This window comes from Nilaparvata lugens, chromosome 6 (assembly GCF_014356525.2).
Source record: "Nilaparvata lugens isolate BPH chromosome 6, ASM1435652v1, whole genome shotgun sequence".
Taxonomy (NCBI): domain Eukaryota; kingdom Metazoa; phylum Arthropoda; class Insecta; order Hemiptera; family Delphacidae; genus Nilaparvata; species Nilaparvata lugens.
In genome coordinates, this window is record NC_052509.1 from 36,898,154 (window position 1) to 36,917,475 (window position 19,322).

The following is a 19,322-nucleotide window of genomic DNA, read 5'->3' on the forward strand; positions in this document are numbered from 1 at the left end:
AGCTAGCGGCCAAGCATCCGTCCACTTCGTGAACTGGTCCTGGAATACCACCAGGTATTTATTCCCTCTTTTCGAGCGAGGTAATGGACCTACAATATCGGTGCTAACAGTCTCCCAGGGTCGCACCACCTTCCTCTGGCTGTTCATCTGACCATATGGAGGCCGTTGCTCCACCTTATGCCTCATGCATGTCTCACAGCGCCTCACATACTTCGCGACGTCCGCATACAAGCCTGGCCAATAGTAGCGACAGGCTATCCGGTGATAAGTCCGGAATCCTCCTTGATGGCCCGCTGTCGGGGCATCTTGGCTCTGCTGAAGTATCTCCCTCCTAGCACCTCTCGGAACACATAGCTTCCAGCCATCACTCTCCGGCGCATCAGGAGGTTGTTGACGGGCCCATATGTGTTGATACAACGCCTCACCCCTTACCACACAGTCGGGGTATTTTCCCGGATAATGGAATAGATTGTTCTTCATCCTCCTTATCCATCTGTCGTCTTCCATGACGATGGCGGCTACTGCTCCTGTGGGCTCCTCCTGACCTTCCTGTGGACTTGCCAGCATGTCGCCTCCTGGCAACGCTCGTGAGAGAGCATCCGGGATCACGTTTAACTTCCCTCTTCGATACTTGATAACCAAGTTGTATTGCTGCATCTCTAAGGCCCACCTTGCTAGCCTTCCTGTCGGGTTAGGGATAGCTCTAAGCCACTTTAGAGCCTGGTGATCTGTAATCACTGTAGTCTCATAGCCCTCTATATACGGCTTGAATTCTCTCAGGGCGAAAATCACAGCCTGGCACTCCTTCTCGGTAGTAGAATATCTCAGCTCGGCCCCCTTGAGCCCTCTGCTCGCATAGGCAAATATACCTTCTCCTCTCCATCAACCTCCTGAGTAAGCATAGATCCTAGTCCATACTCGGAGGCATCTGTCTGGAGCGTTAATGGTAGTTCGAAGTTAGGATATGTGAGCACTGGAGATCTAGTGAGAGCCCCCTTTATCTCCTGGAAAGCTCTCTCCTCTTCTGGTCCCCAGTGCCACTTCACTCCTACCTTCAGCAACCGGTGAAGAGGGGTTGCAAGGTCCGAAAAATTCGGGACAAACCTCCTATACCAGGACGCTAATCCCAGAAAACTCCGGAGCATCCTGAGCCGCTGCAGAGTTGGGAACTCGTTTACCGCTCTCACCGTCTCAGGGTCAGTCCTGAGTCCTTGCTCTGTCACTATGTGTCCCAGGTAGCGTAGCTCTCGCTTCAAGAACTGGCATTTCTCTTGATTGATTATCAAGCCAGCTTCTCTCAGCCTACTGAACACTCTCGCTAGGTTCAGCATGTGCGCCTCCATCGTTTCTCCCAGTACGATGATGTCGTCTAGGTAAGCCAAAGCACAGGGCTCCAATTCCGGCCCAATTACTCGGTCTAGGAGGCGCTGAAATGTAGCTCCAGCCGAGTGTAGACCAAAGGGCATTATTCTGAACTGGAATAGCCCTCTTCCCGGAACCGTAAATGCTGTAAGCTGCTTACTCTGCTCCTCCAACGGTACTTGCCAGTATCCGCTCTTCAAGTCGATTGAAGAAATGTACTTGGCATTCCTCAATCTATCCAAAATGCCTGTCATATTTGGCAAAGGGTATGCATCTCGCTCCATGAGTGCATTAATCTGTCAGAAATCGATGCAAAATCGCATCTTTCCATTAGCCTTCTTCACCAAGACGATTGATGAACTCCACGGGCTACTGCTCGGCTCAATGACCCGCTGATCGAGCATACTGTCCACCTCCTCGTTTATCACCGCTTGCATAAGTGGGTTGCGAGGATATGGACGTTGTCGGAATGGCTCAGCTCCTCCCTTCAGCCTGATTTTATGAACCAGGAGGTGAGTCGCACCTGGTACATCTCTGAATTTTATCAGCTCCGTCTCCAGGAATTTCTTGAACTCCTCCCTTCCTGAAGCGACTGCTGCCACCTGTCCCACTAAATCTGGAGGTAATATCATCCTCCTCTGCCTCAAATCAAGTTTTGCTTGAATCGCTCTTAAATGATTTAATCCCAAAATCATTTCGGATTCTAACTCATTGATCACTGCCACTCTCCAGTAGACTCGTCTACTACACACCTCGGCAGTCAGCTTCAGCTCCTCCACTACGGGAAGCTTCTCTCCAGTCACCAAGGCCGGTTGATGACTAAACGGTTTCACCTGACAATCGCCAGACTCCTTCAGTTGTCTTGCTGCCTCTCCAGAGACATAGGACAACTCGGCCCCGGTGTCGACCAGTGCATTAAGCCAGACGTCCCAGACACGTAACAGCATGAAGACACGTGTCTCCTGGGGCTGCGGACACCTTCCTTGTCCCTCTACCGCGGCTGCACCGGACTTCACCTCTCTTCCTCTGGCCTTCACAGTTTTCTGGGCGGGTGTAGCACTCCTCTCCCTGGGTTGGGGCTCCCACTCCGCCGTGCGTGTGCGGGTGTTGATTTTCACCCTGTGCTCCTGCAGGAACTCCATGCCGAATAAAAATTCGGGAGATAATCCTTCCATGATCGTCATCACTGTGGGAAGAATTTCTCGGCCGACTTTCAGGTTGATCTCCACCTCTCCATACAGCCGCGCCGCAGTTCCATTCGCCAGAATCGCGCCTCTCTCCGTCGGAGTTCTCCTTGCACATCCAGCTGCCTCTAAGCTCGCAAACGTTGCCAAGCTTAAGTAGTTGGACTCAGCTCCTATATCGAGTAGAGCTCGATACTCGTGGCTAGCTACCTCGACTGCGGTATACAGTCTGTTGTCGAACTGTGACTCCGGTTCCAGTTGAAGCTGGTTCCTATTTCTCACCACTGCGGCTTTGTCCATCGCCCTCTTTTGGTCCTTCTCACAGGCGCAATTGGGACGAGGTTTCCTACAGCCCGCGCAGAGAGAAATCTCAGGGCATTCTGACCTCCAGTGACCTGCTTTCTTGCAATGCAGGAGTCGACTCCACTCGCCATTGCGATGTTGTAGGCTCCGGCTCGGGGCACGATTTCACAGGTTTACGAACCTCTTCCTGTTTCACAGCCCTCTGCCTCTGCTGAGCACTTTTCTCCTCCGATTTTATCCTCTCATACTGCCTGGCCAGCCTGAGCAGATTGTCCACCGAATAGACTTCGGCTTCCCTGATGTACAACTTGTACCGGGACAGAAGGTTCTTGTAGAGTCTCTGAAGTTGGTGGTTGATTGAAAAATCTCCTCTTCTCCTCATGAGAGTCTGAAGTTCTTCTACGTAGTCGTCGATAGCCTCGCCTTCACGCTGCCGTCGACCCAGGATTTGAGCATCCAGGTCTTCCTCGTAGGTTGCTGGATAGTATCGAGACCGAAAGTCCCTTACAAAATCGTTCCAATGATGCCAGAACCCTCTTCGGTTCCGCATCCATAAGGAACACCTTCCTGCTAGCATTTCTGGTAGCGCTGGGAACAACTGCTCCCCTGTCAGCCCGTAGGCTTGTCGTAACTCCTCGAGACGCTCTAGGAAACTAGGAGCGTCCCCATTGCCATCATACGACAACCTCCATCCTCGCACCTTATCACACACCGTCCCTGGGTCCATAAATGGAGTATGAGGGGCTGCAGCTCTGATCGGGGTGCGCGGTGCATGTGGTGGCCTATGCTGGTGAGCCGACGATGCCTCGGGTCTCACAAATGCAGGTTTTGCCTGATACACTGGGCCAGCATCCACATGCGCCGGCATTGACCTCGGCGGCGCTGGCTGTATCACAGTCTCTTCACCTGGAGGTAGCGGTAGCATTGTGAGACATCGCAGCTGCTGCTCCGCTAACGCTCTCCGCAATCCGGAACAGGTGCCGTCAGTGGGTACCGAGTCTAGGAGGAAATCGACAGCCTCTCTGCTCCACAAACGAGATACCCATGAATGTCATGACTCGCCATCTGAAGCTGGTGACACCTCCTCGGGCAGCTTTTCGAGTCTAGAAGACTCCTGATGATCCTCCTCCGCAGGAGGCCACAAAGCTGTTGCTCCTTCCGCCTCATGGTAGCTTGTACTAGCTCCATTGCTAGCCTGGTTCGGATTGCTGGTTTTGTCTACCGTCCTCCTGTGATGGTCCACAAGGACCTTCCTCAGCTCTGCCATTGTACCTGTTGTAGGTAGCCCTACTGATGCTGCTAGTTCCACTGCTTCATTCCGGTGGAGTTTATAAATCCAGGACACTCCTGGATCGCTGTTGTCCTCTCGCGCCTCCTTGTCTTCTCTGGCGCAATTACATTTCTCTTCTGCACTCATTGCTGCTTTTCTCCTCCTGCCTTGGGCCCCACGTTCGTGTGTCAATCTTCTGAGTAGATTTTTGCCCACACCTTTCTCTACCAGAGTTCCCAGTGTCGCTCTGGGCCGGCTAAACTCAGTCGGTGACTGGGGTGGGCCGCAGCAGGGGACGGGAGTCTTGGTGGGGCGTCCGCCAACCACCCTCGTTCGAGTCGGGGGTTGAAACAGGGTCTTGAGTGTTTTGGAGAAATGTTTCCCTCTTTTAGGAAAGAGGGGCCGTGCTTTCGCACTGCCAAAAAGGGTTGGTCGCGGAATGAAGGGAATAGAAACTTTGCGGTGTCAGTCGTGAAAAAGGTCTTCGTGTCGGGACTGAGTCTTAGTCCTCGGGCACCGGGTGTCTTCCCGGGGTCCGGATTGATCACGGAGCTCTAGCAAAAGCTTTCCCTAGCCTTTCTAGAGGTCCTCTCTCGATTCCGCACTGGATTAGTGCGCTGCGGCGGCTCACGCCCTGGACTTTCCTAAGTCCTAGTTGTCGGGCACCAGGTGTCCTCCTGGGGTCCGGGTTGGTCGCGGAGCTCTAGTAAAGGCCTTCCCTAGCCTTTCTAGAGGTCCTCTCTCGATCCCGCACTGAATTAGTGCTCTGCGGCGGCTCGTGCCCTGGACTTTCCTAAGTCCTAGTTGTCGGGCACCAGGTGTCCTCCTGGGGTCCGGGTTGGTCGCGGAGCTCTAGTAAAGGCCTTCCCTAGCCTTTCTAGAGGTCCTCTCTCGATCCTGCACTGAATTAGTGCGCTGCGGCGGCTCGTGCTCCAGACTTTGAACTCGACTGCCTCCTGCTAGCCTTTCTCGAGCCTTCCTCAGTGACCAAGAGGGAGGGGAGAGAGGATGCGCAGCACCGCTGAGCGGTAGGCCAGCGGCTGGCTTGCACGTTGACCCCTTTGATTCTATCAAAGATAGCCGAGCGTCAAATAAATGAGCCCTAAACTCAATTCCTTTCTCTAGTTACGATATACATCGTGACATCCCATAAATTAATATATGTATAAATTATCCTTATATCTATAATTTTCTTTAAATAAATAAATTTTCAAATATTTGAATGATTATCACAAGATTTATCAGCATTCACATGATATGGTGAGCTGTGAAAATATATATGTATATTTAATACTGATACATGGACTTCGTTGAAATTGAAACCTGTTCAGTCTATAGATTTACTAGAACATATTTTGATCAATGGATAATAATTAATAAAAATAATAATTTAAAATCTCAGGGTTTATAAGTTCATGCCATGCATGGAAATTAGCTTCCTTTATATATATATATATCGAATAAATTCATAAAAGTGTTCTTATAACGTATATGATAGTGGTCGACACGTTGTGAATTTCTTAAATTTGAACAAAAATTTATATAGTGCTTTAATCAATTCCCCAATTCACTGACAATGGCCTTATTATTAGATGAGCTCATTTAAGATAAATTGCACACTCACTATAATGATATTCTTGTAGCTCTCGTAGAATAATTAATCATCTCCAATAATTAATTAGCCAGGTCCTTTTCATCTCCGCAGGGCTCGTGTATGGTCCAGATTTCTTACAAATTTCTATCAGTATTAAAAAAATATTCATGGTAATGAATCACAGTAAAGAACTCTCTAACAACACTGAGTTCATAAATAATCAAACATCAATAACATATACTCAACATTTAAAAAAGGGATTGGCTTGATGCTTTTTCAAAAATTGATTGGAAAAATGCCCTATTCTCCATGTGCTCCTCACAGGTCGAGATCACAAGCCAGGGAGAGAGATTTTCAGAAAAATTTCATCTCTTCCTCAAACGATTCATAAGCTTTCCTCTGATTGGCTTTCTCATCTTAGTAAGACGTGATGTAATTGGTTACTTGAGATTCAGGGTTTCTTCAACTTTGTTATACAAAGATAAATAAAAGTTCACAAATAAATGAATTAGGTAATAGTCTGAGAGTATTCCAATAAATAAATCTCAATATATGATGCTATAATATGATATACATTCAATTTTTTATGTGAGCTTTGTGTACTCTTGGTTTTTATACTTTTTTAGATTTCAATAAATATTCGAGTAACAATAATAGTTGTTCTTATCTATTTACATAAACCTTCCCTAGTATATATAATATATATTTTGTGAGTAGAAATTATAATTGAATTCATAATAGTTGATCAAGCAATCAGCTGATTTGTTAGATATTGATTCAATAAATTATTGGTTGATCCAAGATTGATTGATGTATTAAATCAAAACAAGGATTCTAACCTCAAATTGTACATGCAATCTTTTATTTTTTATGATCTGCCAATAATAAACAAGCCGCTTTATAATTTTATTTTCTGCCAAAGAATTCTCATTATAGTTTAGCTACAATTTTACATGGTTCTCTTATCGCTTAATAGATAAAATGATTACTTTTTATCATAAATAATATTCAATTTTATTTGAGTGGTACCTTGACTGGGCTATCTATTCTTTCCATCTTACAATTCTACTAAAGCTCAGACAATTATCAATTTGCATATCCATAAGCTCATGTCCTAACGCCTTGCTCACAGATGCTCATCGATCAAGTCAGTAGGATGAGGAGGCTGGTCATGGCACACAAGTGTGCCAGAACCGGCCTTTATCTCAAGGTCATCCAGGTCAACCACCCTAACCTCAAGGTCATCCAGGTCAACCACCCCCAACCTCAAGGTCATCCAGGTCAACCACCCCCAACCTCAAGGTCATCCAGGTCAACCACCCTAACCTCAAGGTCATCCAGGTCAACCACCCTAACCTCAAGGTCATCCAGGTCAACCACCCAAACCTCAAGGTCATCCAGGTCAACCACCCTAACCTCAAGGTCATCCAGGTAAACCACCCTAACCTCATGGTCATTCAGGTCAACCACCCTAACCTCAAGGTCATTAAAAAAAAAAAAAAAAATTAAAAAAAAATAATTGGAAAAAAAAAATTAAAAAAAAAATAGAAAAAAAAAATTAAAAACACATAAAATCAGGAATAAATGGGAAAAAAGGGAAAAAAGGGGAAAAAAATTCCCTCCGGATCCTGAACTGGGGCTATAAAGGAGTTTTGTTCTGCAAGGAGTGGGACATTGTATCTTGTACAGTCGTGTCCCAAGTCGTGTGCCACCAGTACGTGTGTGTGTGATTTTCGTGTATTTGTTTAAAAGAAAAAAAACATATATATATTAAAAAAAAAAACACATAAAATTGGGAATAAATGGAAAAAAAATGAACTTGGGGGCTATGAACTCTGAACTTGGGGCTATGAACTCTGAACTTGGGGCTCTGAACTCTCTGAACTTGGTGCTCTGAACTCTGAACTCTGGGCTCGGAACTCTCTGAACTTGGGGCTCTGAACTCGGGGCTATGAACTCAGGACAAGTGGTGGTGGTGGTGGTGATAACCTTCCTTGTCAAAAGGTCTATGACAATACCACCCCATCATGACTCACTTCTCAATTCTTCGTTAAGATTAGTATGAAGAAGTATCATATTTCATATAATTTAAGTCTTTAAACATAAATCCTCTATGGTGTAGTGGTTAGCAAGTCAGCTCCCCAAGTTGGAGGTTCTAGGCTCGAATCCAAGGCGGTAAAGGTAAGTATTAAAGGTCAGTATCAACAGAACCAGAGGATATATTTTTTGTATGTAGTGGGTAGACTGGCCCACCACTGCCAGTCGCCCTGCCACCAGTTGCCCGGCCGCCACCGGTCGCCCCGCCACCAGTCACCCGGCCGCCACCGATCGCCCGGCCGCCAGTTGCCCTGCCAGTCGCCCCCGCCACCGGTTGCCCGGCCTCCACCGGTCACCACGGCCGCCGCCGGTCGCCCCGCAGGTCGCCCCACCACCGGTCCCCCAGCCGCCGCTGGTCACCCCACTGGTCGTCCGGCCGCCACCGGTCGCCCTGCCGGTCGCCCGGCCACCGCCAGTCATCCGGCCGCCACCGGTCGCCCGGCCGCCGGTCGCCCCACCACCACCGGTTGCCCCACCGACGGCTGCCATCCCACCACCAACAGTCAACCTGCTGCGGCTGGCAATTGTCCCGCCGGCTGAGCATAGGCATTCTCAATGACCCTAGCTCCTCTTGTCACATGGACCATGCTCACCAGTATTCAGCATGTCTGTGGCAGGACGGTAGGGTCATCCACTTAGTGGTCAGTCAGTCAGTTCAATTACTGATCAGTCACTGATCAGTCACTGTTTAGTCACTGATCAGTCACTGATCAGTCACTGATCAGTCACTGATCAGTCACTGTTCAGTCACTGTTCAGTCACTGTTCAGTCAGGAGCACTCGGCACTTGGTATGGGTCCAAAATGTATGAATAGCTAAGCTCTGTTCAGTCACTGTTCAGTCACTTTTCGGTCCGTGGCACTCGGCACTTGGGATGGGTCAAAGGTATATAAATAACCAAGCTCAAACTCTCAGACCTCAGTATACCGATAAATACTGACCAGTATGTATATCAAACAAAGGAACCATAAGCCAACATTGGAGGAGGTTGTTCCTACCATATTGGAGATTGCTAGGTTGAAGCGTGAAATCAAAAGGAGGCATAAGGAAATCATGCTGGGTGGACGGATTGCAGAAGAGAAACATGTGGAACACTTCAAACCTCTAGCTGAGCCACTAGTCAACCTAGTCGAAACCTTCCAACAGATGCCAGTTCAACAACCATAACTACCTCCATCAAGAGCATCCAAGAAGCGTCCAAGGTATCTGAAGCCTAGAATAAAAATGCACTCCAGGCATGTGAAGGGTAGGCAGAGACAATCCAAGCCAGAGTTGTTATCATCAGAACATCGTCCTTTCTCAACAGCATCAACACACCACACATATCCTACTCCAACAACAACACCATTTGTTAAAGATGCCACATATACAAGGCGTGGACTTACTGGTGCAAGTAAAGCAAAACATAAGCTCCAACTCTCCAGCATTGATGAAGAGTCACCAACATTTGAATCATATGGAACTGGAGAAGTTTCAAGTCCAATGGCAGGCACCTCAGGAGTTGGATGGCAACTATGGAAAGCAGGAAAGCAGGCATTTGAAGGGGATGAGGGTGAGGAGTATAATATGAGTAGAGGATATGATGATAGCAGTGATGAGGAGCTGTCTGGAGATGGACAGGATGATGATAAGAATGTTGAACAATTATTGAATGAAAGTCATGGTACAACAGTTCAGAATATCCTTGATCAAACTGATCTAGCTGGAAAACAGGTGGCTGATTACATTAGAGGATCATTGAGCAAGGACAATGACAATTTTGATGACACTTTTGGGCCAAGAGTGAGAGACAATGCTTACTACCTGGGCAATAAGTATTTAACATTTGGAGAGAATGGTGATAAAATTGTGCTGACTGACCCTGTAGATCAGGAAGAAAAAACCTTCACAGCTACATTGGGACTTTGTGAGTTGATTCTCAAGAAGAATCCAAATCGTGTATTAGTTGAATCTGCTGACAGACAGGCCTATGGAGAAATATTGAACTGGACCAGTGTGTACAGACAGAACAATGATCCAAGAGGGGAGATTGTTAACTACAACAAAGCCAAGTATAAGAATACAATCAAATGCCTTTTGGATGACAGCAGAGATGGTGGTCAAAGACATTCTGAGAGACAAGTGACTGGGAGAGGATCTATTGCTCCAAGGCATGATTTTAGTGAGGAGAAAAGTAAGAAGATCTATAGAGGAAGAGGTGTTCTGTCAGCTATCAAGGGAGCTGCTGGTACAATAGTTAATAAGGCAATCGACATTCTACCAGTTGAACTTCATATCCCTGGCTATCAATACTGTGGACCAGGAACAAAACTTCAGAAGCGATTAGCACAAGGTGATTCAGGAATCAACAAACTTGATCAGGCTTGCAAGGAGCATGATATTGCCTATTCCAAGAGTGGTGATACAGCAAGCAGAGCAGTAGCAGACAGCATCTTGGCAGAGAGAGCCTGGGACAGAGTGAGATCTGAAGATGCAGGGGTGTTGGAAAAAGCTACAGCACTAGCAGTCACCAACATCATGAAGGCTGAGGCAAAATTTGGGGGAGGTATGAAAAGATCACTGAAGGAAGTCGGCAGGGTGGTTGAGAAGGGGAAGAAACAAAAGATTCAACCATCAAAGAAAAAATCAATGAAAGTAGATCAAGGTCTTTACTTGAGACATCAGAAACCAAAGGTTGGTACAGGTCTTTACTTGAGACAGCAGAGATCAAAGGTCGGTAAAGGTCTTCACTTGAGAAAGCAGAGAACAGCAACACCTTAGACACTAGGTAATATATTGAGGTACAATCAAAATCATAATGCTGTACAAAAATGGATATATATTGGATACATAGCAGATTAGATTCATTGTCCTGGGAATCATCTGTGGAGGATAGACATTTTGTCAATCAACTGTGTATCTGGAACAATAGAGAAGATGGTACTCCTATTCTCAAAGTGGGGTGACTATGGTGAGACAAATTTACCATCAATCTCCCCATTTGATCTGAAGATGGATGAGGATCATGTAGAAGATGAGGAGGAAACTGATATGGAGGAGAACAATGAGGTAGAGGTGGGAGAGGAAGAGGATGAGGATGAGGAGAAAGAGGGAGAGGAAGAGGAGGAAGAGGAGGAGAAGGAGGAGGAGGAGAAGGAGGAGGAAGAGAAAGAGGAGGAGGAGGATGATGTAGTGGTGAGAAATACTACTACACCTATACTTTTGACTCGAAGGAGCATCAATTACCTGAAGGAAAGAGGTTGTGAGGTGATTCAACATCAATGACAGGGTATTGTCTCTAACTGAAACAGTGTTCTAGAGGTATCACTGAATATCATCCGAAGACTATTAGACAACATAGAAGACTTGGCAAGGACTAGTGCTGGAAAAGGAGTCTACTACCTGGAACATCACCTGCTTGACATGGACCAAGGAGAAACATCATGGATAAATCACTTTTCTGCACACTCAATATGATAAACAACTTGGATTTTGGAACAGAGATATACCTGCTTGTAGTAAACTTTTCAATGAAATGGATGTTGAATTGATCAATAAAGAGCTAATTGTATTCCAAACTGTTTACTTATTACCTACCATCTCCTTAGATATAGTTTAGCTATAAGTACATTCTGAGTGCCACTGACTGTGCTCAGAATGCCCTTCTCAGCCGGCGGGACAATTGCCAGCCGCAGCAGGTCGACTGTTGGTGGTGGGATGGCAGCCGTCGGTGGGGCGACCAGTGGTGGTGGGGCGACCGGCGGCCGGGCGACCGGTGGCGGCCGGATGACTGGCAGCGGCCGGGCGACCGGCGGGGCGACCGGTGGCGGCCAGACGACCAGTGGGGTGACCGGCGGCGGCTGGGGGACCGGTGGTGGGGCGACCTGCAGGGCGACCGGCGGCGGCCGGGCGACCAGTGGCGGCCAGGCGACCAGCGGGGCAACCAGCTGCCGGGCGATCGGTGGCGGCCGGATGACTGGCGGCGGGGTGACTGGTGGCAGCCGGGCGACCGGTTGCGGGGCGACTGGCAGTGGTGGGCCAGTCTACCCACTACATACAAAAAATATATCCTCTGGTTCTGTTGATACTGACCTTTAATACTTACCTTTACCGCCTTGGATTTGAGCCTAGAACCTCCAACTTGGGGAGCTGACTTGCTAACCACTACACCATAGAGGATTTATGTTTAAAGACTTAAATAATATGAAATATGATACTTCTTCATACTAATGTTAATGAAGAATTGAGAAGTGAGTCATGATGGGGTGGCATTGTCATAGACCTTTTGACAAGGAAGGTTATCACCACCACCACCACCACTTGTCCTGAGTTCAGAGCCCCGAGTTTAGAGCCCCAAGTTCAGAGAGTTCAGAGCCCAGAGTTCAGAGTTCAGAGCACCAAGTTCAGAGAGTTCAGAGCACCAAGTTCAGAGTTCATAGCCCCAAGTTCAGAGTTCATAGACCCTGAGTTCATTTTTTTCCATTTATTCCCGATTTTATGTGTTTTTTTTTAATATTTTTTTTTCCTTTTTTTTTTTATTCTTTTTCTCTTTTTTTTTTTCTTTTAAACAAATACACGAAAATCACATAGACCTGGTAGTACTGGTGGCACACACACGTATTGGGACACGACTGTACAAGACACAATGTCCCACTCCTTGCAGAACAACTTCTTTATAGCCCCAGTTCAGGATCCAGAGGGAATTTTTTTTCTCTCTTTTCCCATTTATTCCTGATTTTATGTGTTTTTAATTTTTTTTTTATTTTTTAAATTTTTTTTTAATTTTTTTTTTAATTTTTTATTTAATTTTTTTTTTTCAATTTTTTTTTCTTTCAATTTTTTTTTTACTTTGGATGACCTTGAGGTTAGGGTGGTTGACCTGGATGACCTTGAGGTTAGGGTGGTTGACCTGGATGACCTTGAGGTTGAGGGTGGTTGACCTGGATGACCTTGAGGTTGGGGGGTGGTTGACCTGGATGACCTTGAGGTTAGGGTGGTTGACCTGGATGACCTTGAGGTTATGGTGGTTGACCTGGATGACCTTGAGGTTAGGGTGGTTGACCTGGATGACTTGAGGTTAGGGTGGTTGACCTGGATGACTTGAGGTTGAGGGTGGTTGACCTGGATGACCTTGAGGTTGGGGGGTGGTTGACCTGGATGACCTTGAGGTTAGGGTGGTTGACCTGGATGACCTTGAGGTGAAGGCCGGTTCTGGCACACTTGTGTGCCAGGACCGGCCTTTTCATCCTCCTCAAGTCCTCGGTCTTTCCCTGTGGATAGTTGTGTAGCTCGAGGCAGTTGGAGCTTGTATACTGCTGAAGATCAGATACAGCTCGTTGTAGGTTATGATTTTTTTTTTTCAGGATATTGATTTCTAACGCCTGAGAATCAATTTTTCCAAGGCATAGTGCAAGCTGCTCCTCCTGTTTTTCAAACTTATGAAGGATATCTGCCACGTCTTCATGACACGAATCTATGGATTTTCCCAAATCTAGTTCCATTCGTCGGATGTCTGCTCGTACTTCGCTAATCATCTGGACCACTTGTTTCAGCGAGATGTCGTCCGAAGACATGGAAGTCTCGAAAGCGATACTCCTTCTCTTCTCTCATCATAACAATAATGTAAACAGTAGATCATTCATCCCTCTCACCGGGTCAACTTTGTTTACAAACAAGGCTACTGCTGTTTGTGTTATTTTCTTCTTCTTCTTCTTCTTCGTCGATATGTTGTCCTAGGTCCTTCCACACAACTTACTGTATATCTATAGTCCATTGTTACTAATCCTATAGGTTCGTCGCAGATGTCTTTCTGATGATGAAGGATGTCTCACGGCAAGTAGCAACGTTATACTTCTCTCTCTATCTCTTTTGAAGGCTGATCTTTCATCCTTGTCAAAAATATTCTCATTCAACTAATATAATATAACTACATAATTCTATTCTAATTCATCATCTGGCCAATACTTAGAAGCCGATTCATCACTCTCTCAACTTATCTTTACATTACACCTAATTATTACACAATTATCCCACTGATATTTCTCCTATAAATACTCAATTACTCAGATTACTCATATTTCTCCATTTCACATCGGTTCCATATTCAGCTCGCTGAATTCTTAGAATAAAGCAGTTTAGAGTCTCGCTGCAGACAATTTCCACTTATGGTTTATCAAATCAAATCAATTGTTCATTTCTGAGATCTTATTTATTGTTTATTTGTTTATACATGTCATAGGCCATTACAAGAAAGCATGGACAATTGTCATACAAAAATCAGTCAATAAAAACATAACTTAATCTAGCAATACTAGTTCTTATTTCTAAACAATGCATTATATTAAGATGACAAAAGTAACTATGACTATGATGCACACTATTATAGATACCAGTAACACAAAAAACAAACATTTATAGATAAAAAATAGAATAGTAGAGTACGGTACTAAAATATAGTCAGTCTATCAGCCTCTTTCACATAGTAATTAATCTTGAAAATGTTGAAAGGAAGGCCTAGGATTTAATTTATGAGTGCCTGCCAACTATACGGACACTCCTCAATCAACCAGTCCTTAGTCATTCTTTTGAACAGGCCAAGTGATTGAGCCTCCTTTAACAGGGTTGGCAACGAATTAAAAACCTTTATAATTTTATGCTCCGTACTTTGTTCATAAAATGCTGTTCGGTGCTGATTAATTCTTACAACATTTCTTGATCTGGTGAAATGATCATGAATATCAGATCCTGTTGTCCAACTGTCATGTGACTTATAAGCAAAAATAGCAAGGTTGTAAATATAAAGAGCAGGAACTGTCATGATTCTTGATGACTTGAAAATGGACCGACAAGAAAATCTATGGGGCTTCCCAAATATGATCCTAACAGTTCTCTTCTGGGCTTTGAAAACCATCAGTGCATCTCTTGAAACACCCCAAAGCAGTATGCCATATGAGAGTAGTGACTCAAAATACCCATGGTAGGCAGCAATCACAGCATCTCTTGCCAGAACCCCAGATAATCTTGAGATAATGAAGGCTGCTGAATTGAGTTTTTTTATCAGTGATTCCACATGAACTGACCATGCCAAATTCCGGTCGACAGTCACTCCCAGGAACCCTGCCGAGGTGGAGGGCTGAACCTCCTCACCATCAATATCAAACTGAAAAGAGCCCAGCTGTGATCGCTGTATCTGGAATTCAATAAATGAGGTTCTCTTAATGTTCACCTCCAACAAGTTTGCCTTGCACCACTGAGCCACCTCACTAAGCACAGAGTCTGCAGTCAGCTAAAGTTCATCACTATTCCTAGCTGTTATTAGGAAATTTGAATCATCAGCAAAGAGAACTGATTTGGCATGATGTACATTTGCAGGGAGGTCATTAATGTAGATCAGAAACAGAAGGGGACCCAAAATTGATCCCTGTGGGACCCCTCTCCCAACAGGACGAAGTTCAGACCTGAATTTACCATTAATGACAACACCATTATCGTCCTCTATTTCAACCATCTGGTTTCTGTTACTAAGATAAGACTCAATCATCGACAAGAAAATTACCTCTAATTCCATAGTAATGAAGCTTCCTTAGGAGAATGCTGTGGTTCAGGCTGTCAAATGCCTTCTTCATTTACAACAAAAAACCTTTTCCTATTCTTCTTTTTCAACGAAAAACCCCATGACCTTGACACCCTGATCCAATGATGAATAGATATCACTGATGAAACTCTCCAATGCAATGCATCTACGGTTGACATTCCAGCTCTAAAACCATATAGACACTCACTTAAAAGATTGTTATTCAGGAAGTGAGCCAGCAAGGGGTCATATATTGCTCTCTCCCATACCTTGGACAAAGAGGTCAAGTTAGCTATAGGTCGGTATTTATCCACTTCCTTCCGAGAGCCTTTTTTTAAAATTGGCTTTAGCTTAGATACCTTGAAGCAGGCGGGGAATGACCCAGAAGCACATGATCTGTTCAGAAGCTGAGTGACAGGACCACTGACACAATGGAAAAACTCATTTAGTATTTTTGAAGGAATTCCATCAGACCCACTGGACATTTTCATTTTTAGCTTCTTAGCAATAGATACAACCTCTTGCTCAGACCAAGTTGGCATGACAGAGACAGCAGCATTACCAGGGTTAGAATTTACAAGTAAATCACAAAAAGAAGGACCGTCAAAAACCCCCAAACTGAGCCTATTATTCGATGAAACCACCCCAGCAAAGTAGTCATTGAATGCTTCAGCAACTTCACAAAGTGATACTACTGGGAGGCCATCAATCACAATTGGATACTCAGTACTCACCCTGATGGGAGTTTCCTTCCTGATTAGATTCCATACAGCCTTAGATTTGTTGTCAGCAGAAGCTATCAGTCTCTTGGAATATTCAGTCTTGAGAGAATGGATCAGCAGTCTGATGTCAGAGGATATCTTTTTGAACAACTCACGAAACAGAGTATTTTGAGGATAAGCCTTCATAAACTGCTCCAGGTCTCGCTTCCTGTTACAGAGATCCTTCAAGTAAGGATTTGATCCAGGGGATCATTTTATAATGATGATGAGCAGTTTAACGCTTTACTCGGGGCATTTGTTTGTTTACTAATTATCCTGACTCCTCAATAATAAGAACAGTTTACTCGATCCAACTGTCCAATAATTATTATCAAGTTGTCAGAACAAAATTAGTTTGAACTACTAATGCAAATTTCTACGTCCATCGAAAGCATTACTCCTAGCTCGACTTCTAGTGAAATAAGGTGATCCTTCCACTATTCTACTTCTACCGTTCATAGCTACCAGACTCGGCGCTCGGTGTTATCAGCGAGGAGGCAGCTCAAGGGTTCAGATGTCACCATAAGAGAGGATCTCACCAGACGAAGACATGCTCACTTCCGCGAGGTGGCCGCCAGAGTGGGTATCCGGAATGCGTGGACGGTCGACGGCAGAGTGATGTGGCGCGAGGGTGACAGAGTATTTTCCAGTGAGCCGTGAGCTTCTTTTTTGATATTATTATTCTTATAAGCATTTCAACCACGGACTGTAAAGCTCTACTGAATTTTAAGGAATATGATTTAAAGAACTATTTTTTTCATACATATTATTCATTTAATTATTCAATGAATCATTCCACTTAATTATCGGTTCAGCTAATGCAGTCAATATATCCAGTAAATTGTTGCTTATTTCAGTAATTTCAGTTCAGTTCTATTGATTCAATTTTAACTGATCAAATTTGTTCATTCACACAATTTCATTTAGTGAGTCATTTCATCCTTTACTTTTTAAATATTACTCTTTATCGTTGATTGGCTGGATGGTCAAATCTAAGACAATCTTACATTTCCTCTTCCAAACTTTTCCATTCAGTCAAATCCATATATCATTTTGATGTCTACATTGAATTTTATCTCTGAGTGTGAATGAAGAGTAGGATCTCACGTGCTTGAGTGATTGTGATCTGCTTATCTTTTGCATACCGTTATCTTGACTACGTCTCTCTTATCTGTTCCCCCGGTTTTAAAATTATTTTTAATCGGTTGGGTTCATCTCCAATGTAAGATAACAACAACGTTTTTTTCTCTTTTCTAGATTTTTTCAAATCAATCTCATTTTCCTGTGTCACAATGGAAGAGGTTAACGCTCATACCTATATTTATCAGTATGCTGTTCATTGCCTTTTCCTTCTCTCTTTTTTTCTAACCAACTACAGTATCTTGATTAAGTCATCTGCTTTCTTTCCTTCTATCAATCATTCGCTGTTTCTCTAGGATTTATTTCAACATTGTCTGCTGTAGAATGTTTATATTGATGGAGCCGAACTGCTTGGGCCATCTTATAAAGCGTTATCTTATTTGTGTGATAGCGCTCGACTTTTTTACCATTTATTTTTATTTTTATCTCTTATGATTTCTTTATCTCTTCTCTCATTTCTTTCTCTGTGTGTGTGTGTGAGAATGATTGTGGAGAGTGTCTTTTTTGTAACGTTTCGTTGTTTTGCCAATTCATCACTCTCTTCTGCCTTGCTGCTTCGTCGCAGCCACACTGTCTGTACAGCAGGATGACGGCGCGGCCGCGCTGAGTGTCGGCGGTTGCCTTAAGCGGGCTGTCTCTCCTTTCCCTGATCGACTTAGGATCGCTCATGTTAATGCGCAATCCCTTCTCTGTCATATAGATGAATTTAGGCACACTTTTGAGGACAAAGATTGTGACATCATTCTGATATCTGAGTCCTGGCTAAAACCAACAATCCCTAATCGACTTGTTGCACTCGAAGATTATGTGCTCATTCGGAATGACCGACTGCACATGAATGGGGGAGGGGTTGCGGCATTTGTGAAGCGTTCTCTGCTGCCTGTTCATAAGTTCTCCTCCGATACCTCCCCGTGCAGCTAGACCTGAATACATGTTTATTGAGGTTAAGTGTAACGGATTTAAAATGCTAATAGCAGTTTGCTACAGGCCGCCTCATATTGGGTACATGTCAGAATTTGAGGAAGCACTACTTGAGCTGATGGTGCCCTATGAACATGTGGCTATCATGGGTGACTTCAATACTGACCTTCTTGGACCTGATACTCACGACAAAATACAACTTACCACTATGTTCTTTGCGAATGGTATGACCTTGCTGCCTCTCCAAGCTACGCACCATACATCCACTTCAGACACATTGCTTGATCTTATTGCAGTTGCTGATAAGAGAGCAGCTGTGTGCCATGGGCAGATCCCCTTTCCAGGCCTTTCTGCACATGATATGATATTTCTTGTTTATAATATTAAGAGGCCCAAACCCAAACCTAAAATAATCACTTATAGAGATTATAAGAATATCAACTACCACAATTTGTTCAATGATGCAATTAATCTAGACTGGCTGCACATATTCCATACTAACGATATTAATGTTATGTTGGACATTCTAAATCACAATATCTTTTTTAAAAGCATGCTCCTTTAAAAAATCTCAGAGTAACCAGGGATCCAGCTCCATGGCTCACAGATGAGATACGCCAGCTAATGAGGGATCGAGATTATTGGTGCAAAAAAGCAAGAGCGTCAAAAAGTCCCAATGACTTCAATTTTTATAAGTGGTTGAGAAACTCTTGCAAGCAAACAATTAGAAATGCTAAAGCTACATTCTACCGAAACTTGATCTCCTCAAAACGATCATCAACTTCATCTCTATGGCGTACTCTAAGAGAGATTGGGGCTGGCAAGGAGAGGCAGGTACCGACTGTTGCTCACTCGCTGGATGATCTCAATGATTTCTTCACTGACATCCCTGTAAGTTTGGACCAAGCTCGTGCCCACTTCGATTCTCTGCCTGATTTTCATCCCAATGAAGACTTCCACTTCTCCAATGTCACAGAGCAGGAAGTCTTTTTTGCTGTTCATAGAGTGAACAGTTTAACAACATAGAGTGAACTCTGTTGGTGCAGACGGTATCCCAATCAAATTTATAAAAATTATCCTCCCTCTCATCCTTCCTTTCCTCACTCATTTGATCAATACCTCACTTTTAACGTCCGTTT

The 19,322-nt window shown here is 44.5% G+C and overlaps 2 protein-coding genes across 2 annotated transcripts; one reads left to right on the forward strand and one right to left on the reverse strand.

Moving 5' to 3' along the window:
* Positions 1-7,664: 7,664 nt before the first annotated feature.
* LOC120352030 (classical arabinogalactan protein 9-like) lies at positions 7,665-8,350 on the forward strand. Its single transcript, XM_039431441.1, has 2 exons — positions 7,665-7,717; positions 7,957-8,350. The coding sequence occupies exons 1-2, from the start codon at positions 7,665-7,667 to the stop codon at positions 8,348-8,350; spliced, it is 447 nt and encodes a 148-aa protein (XP_039287375.1).
* A 3,031-nt stretch (positions 8,351-11,381) lies between these two features.
* On the reverse strand, positions 11,382-17,931 carry LOC120352031 (homeobox protein ESX1-like). The gene is made up of 6 exons (XM_039431442.1): positions 17,789-17,931; positions 16,096-16,291; positions 14,868-14,977; positions 13,851-13,933; positions 11,894-11,952; positions 11,382-11,831 (listed from the first exon to the last, which is right to left on the reverse strand). Exons 1-6 carry the CDS (start codon positions 17,929-17,931, stop codon positions 11,382-11,384), a joined length of 1,041 nt encoding a protein of 346 aa, XP_039287376.1.
* Between the last annotated feature and the right edge of the window lie 1,391 nt (positions 17,932-19,322).

Excerpts from the sequence above, each read along its gene's own strand:
- LOC120352030 (XM_039431441.1), top strand. The coding sequence starts at position 7,665 with ATGAACTCAGGACAAGTGGTGGTGGTGGTGGTGATAACCTTCCTTGTC. Across the intron at positions 7,718-7,956 it reads ATAACCTTCCTTGTCAAAAG|ACTGGCCCACCACTGCCAGT; the intron begins GTCTATGACAAT and ends TGTAGTGGGTAG.
- LOC120352031 (XM_039431442.1), bottom strand. The coding sequence starts at position 17,931 with ATGAGCGATCCTAAGTCGATCAGGGAAAGGAGAGACAGCCCGCTTAAG. Across the intron at positions 16,292-17,788 it reads CAGAAGAGAGTGATGAATTG|GAAGCGAGACCTGGAGCAGT; the intron begins GCAAAACAACGA and ends TCTCTGTAACAG. Across the intron at positions 13,934-14,867 it reads GTCGACCGGAATTTGGCATG|CGAGACTCTAAACTGCTTTA; the intron begins GTCAGTTCATGT and ends AATTGTCTGCAG.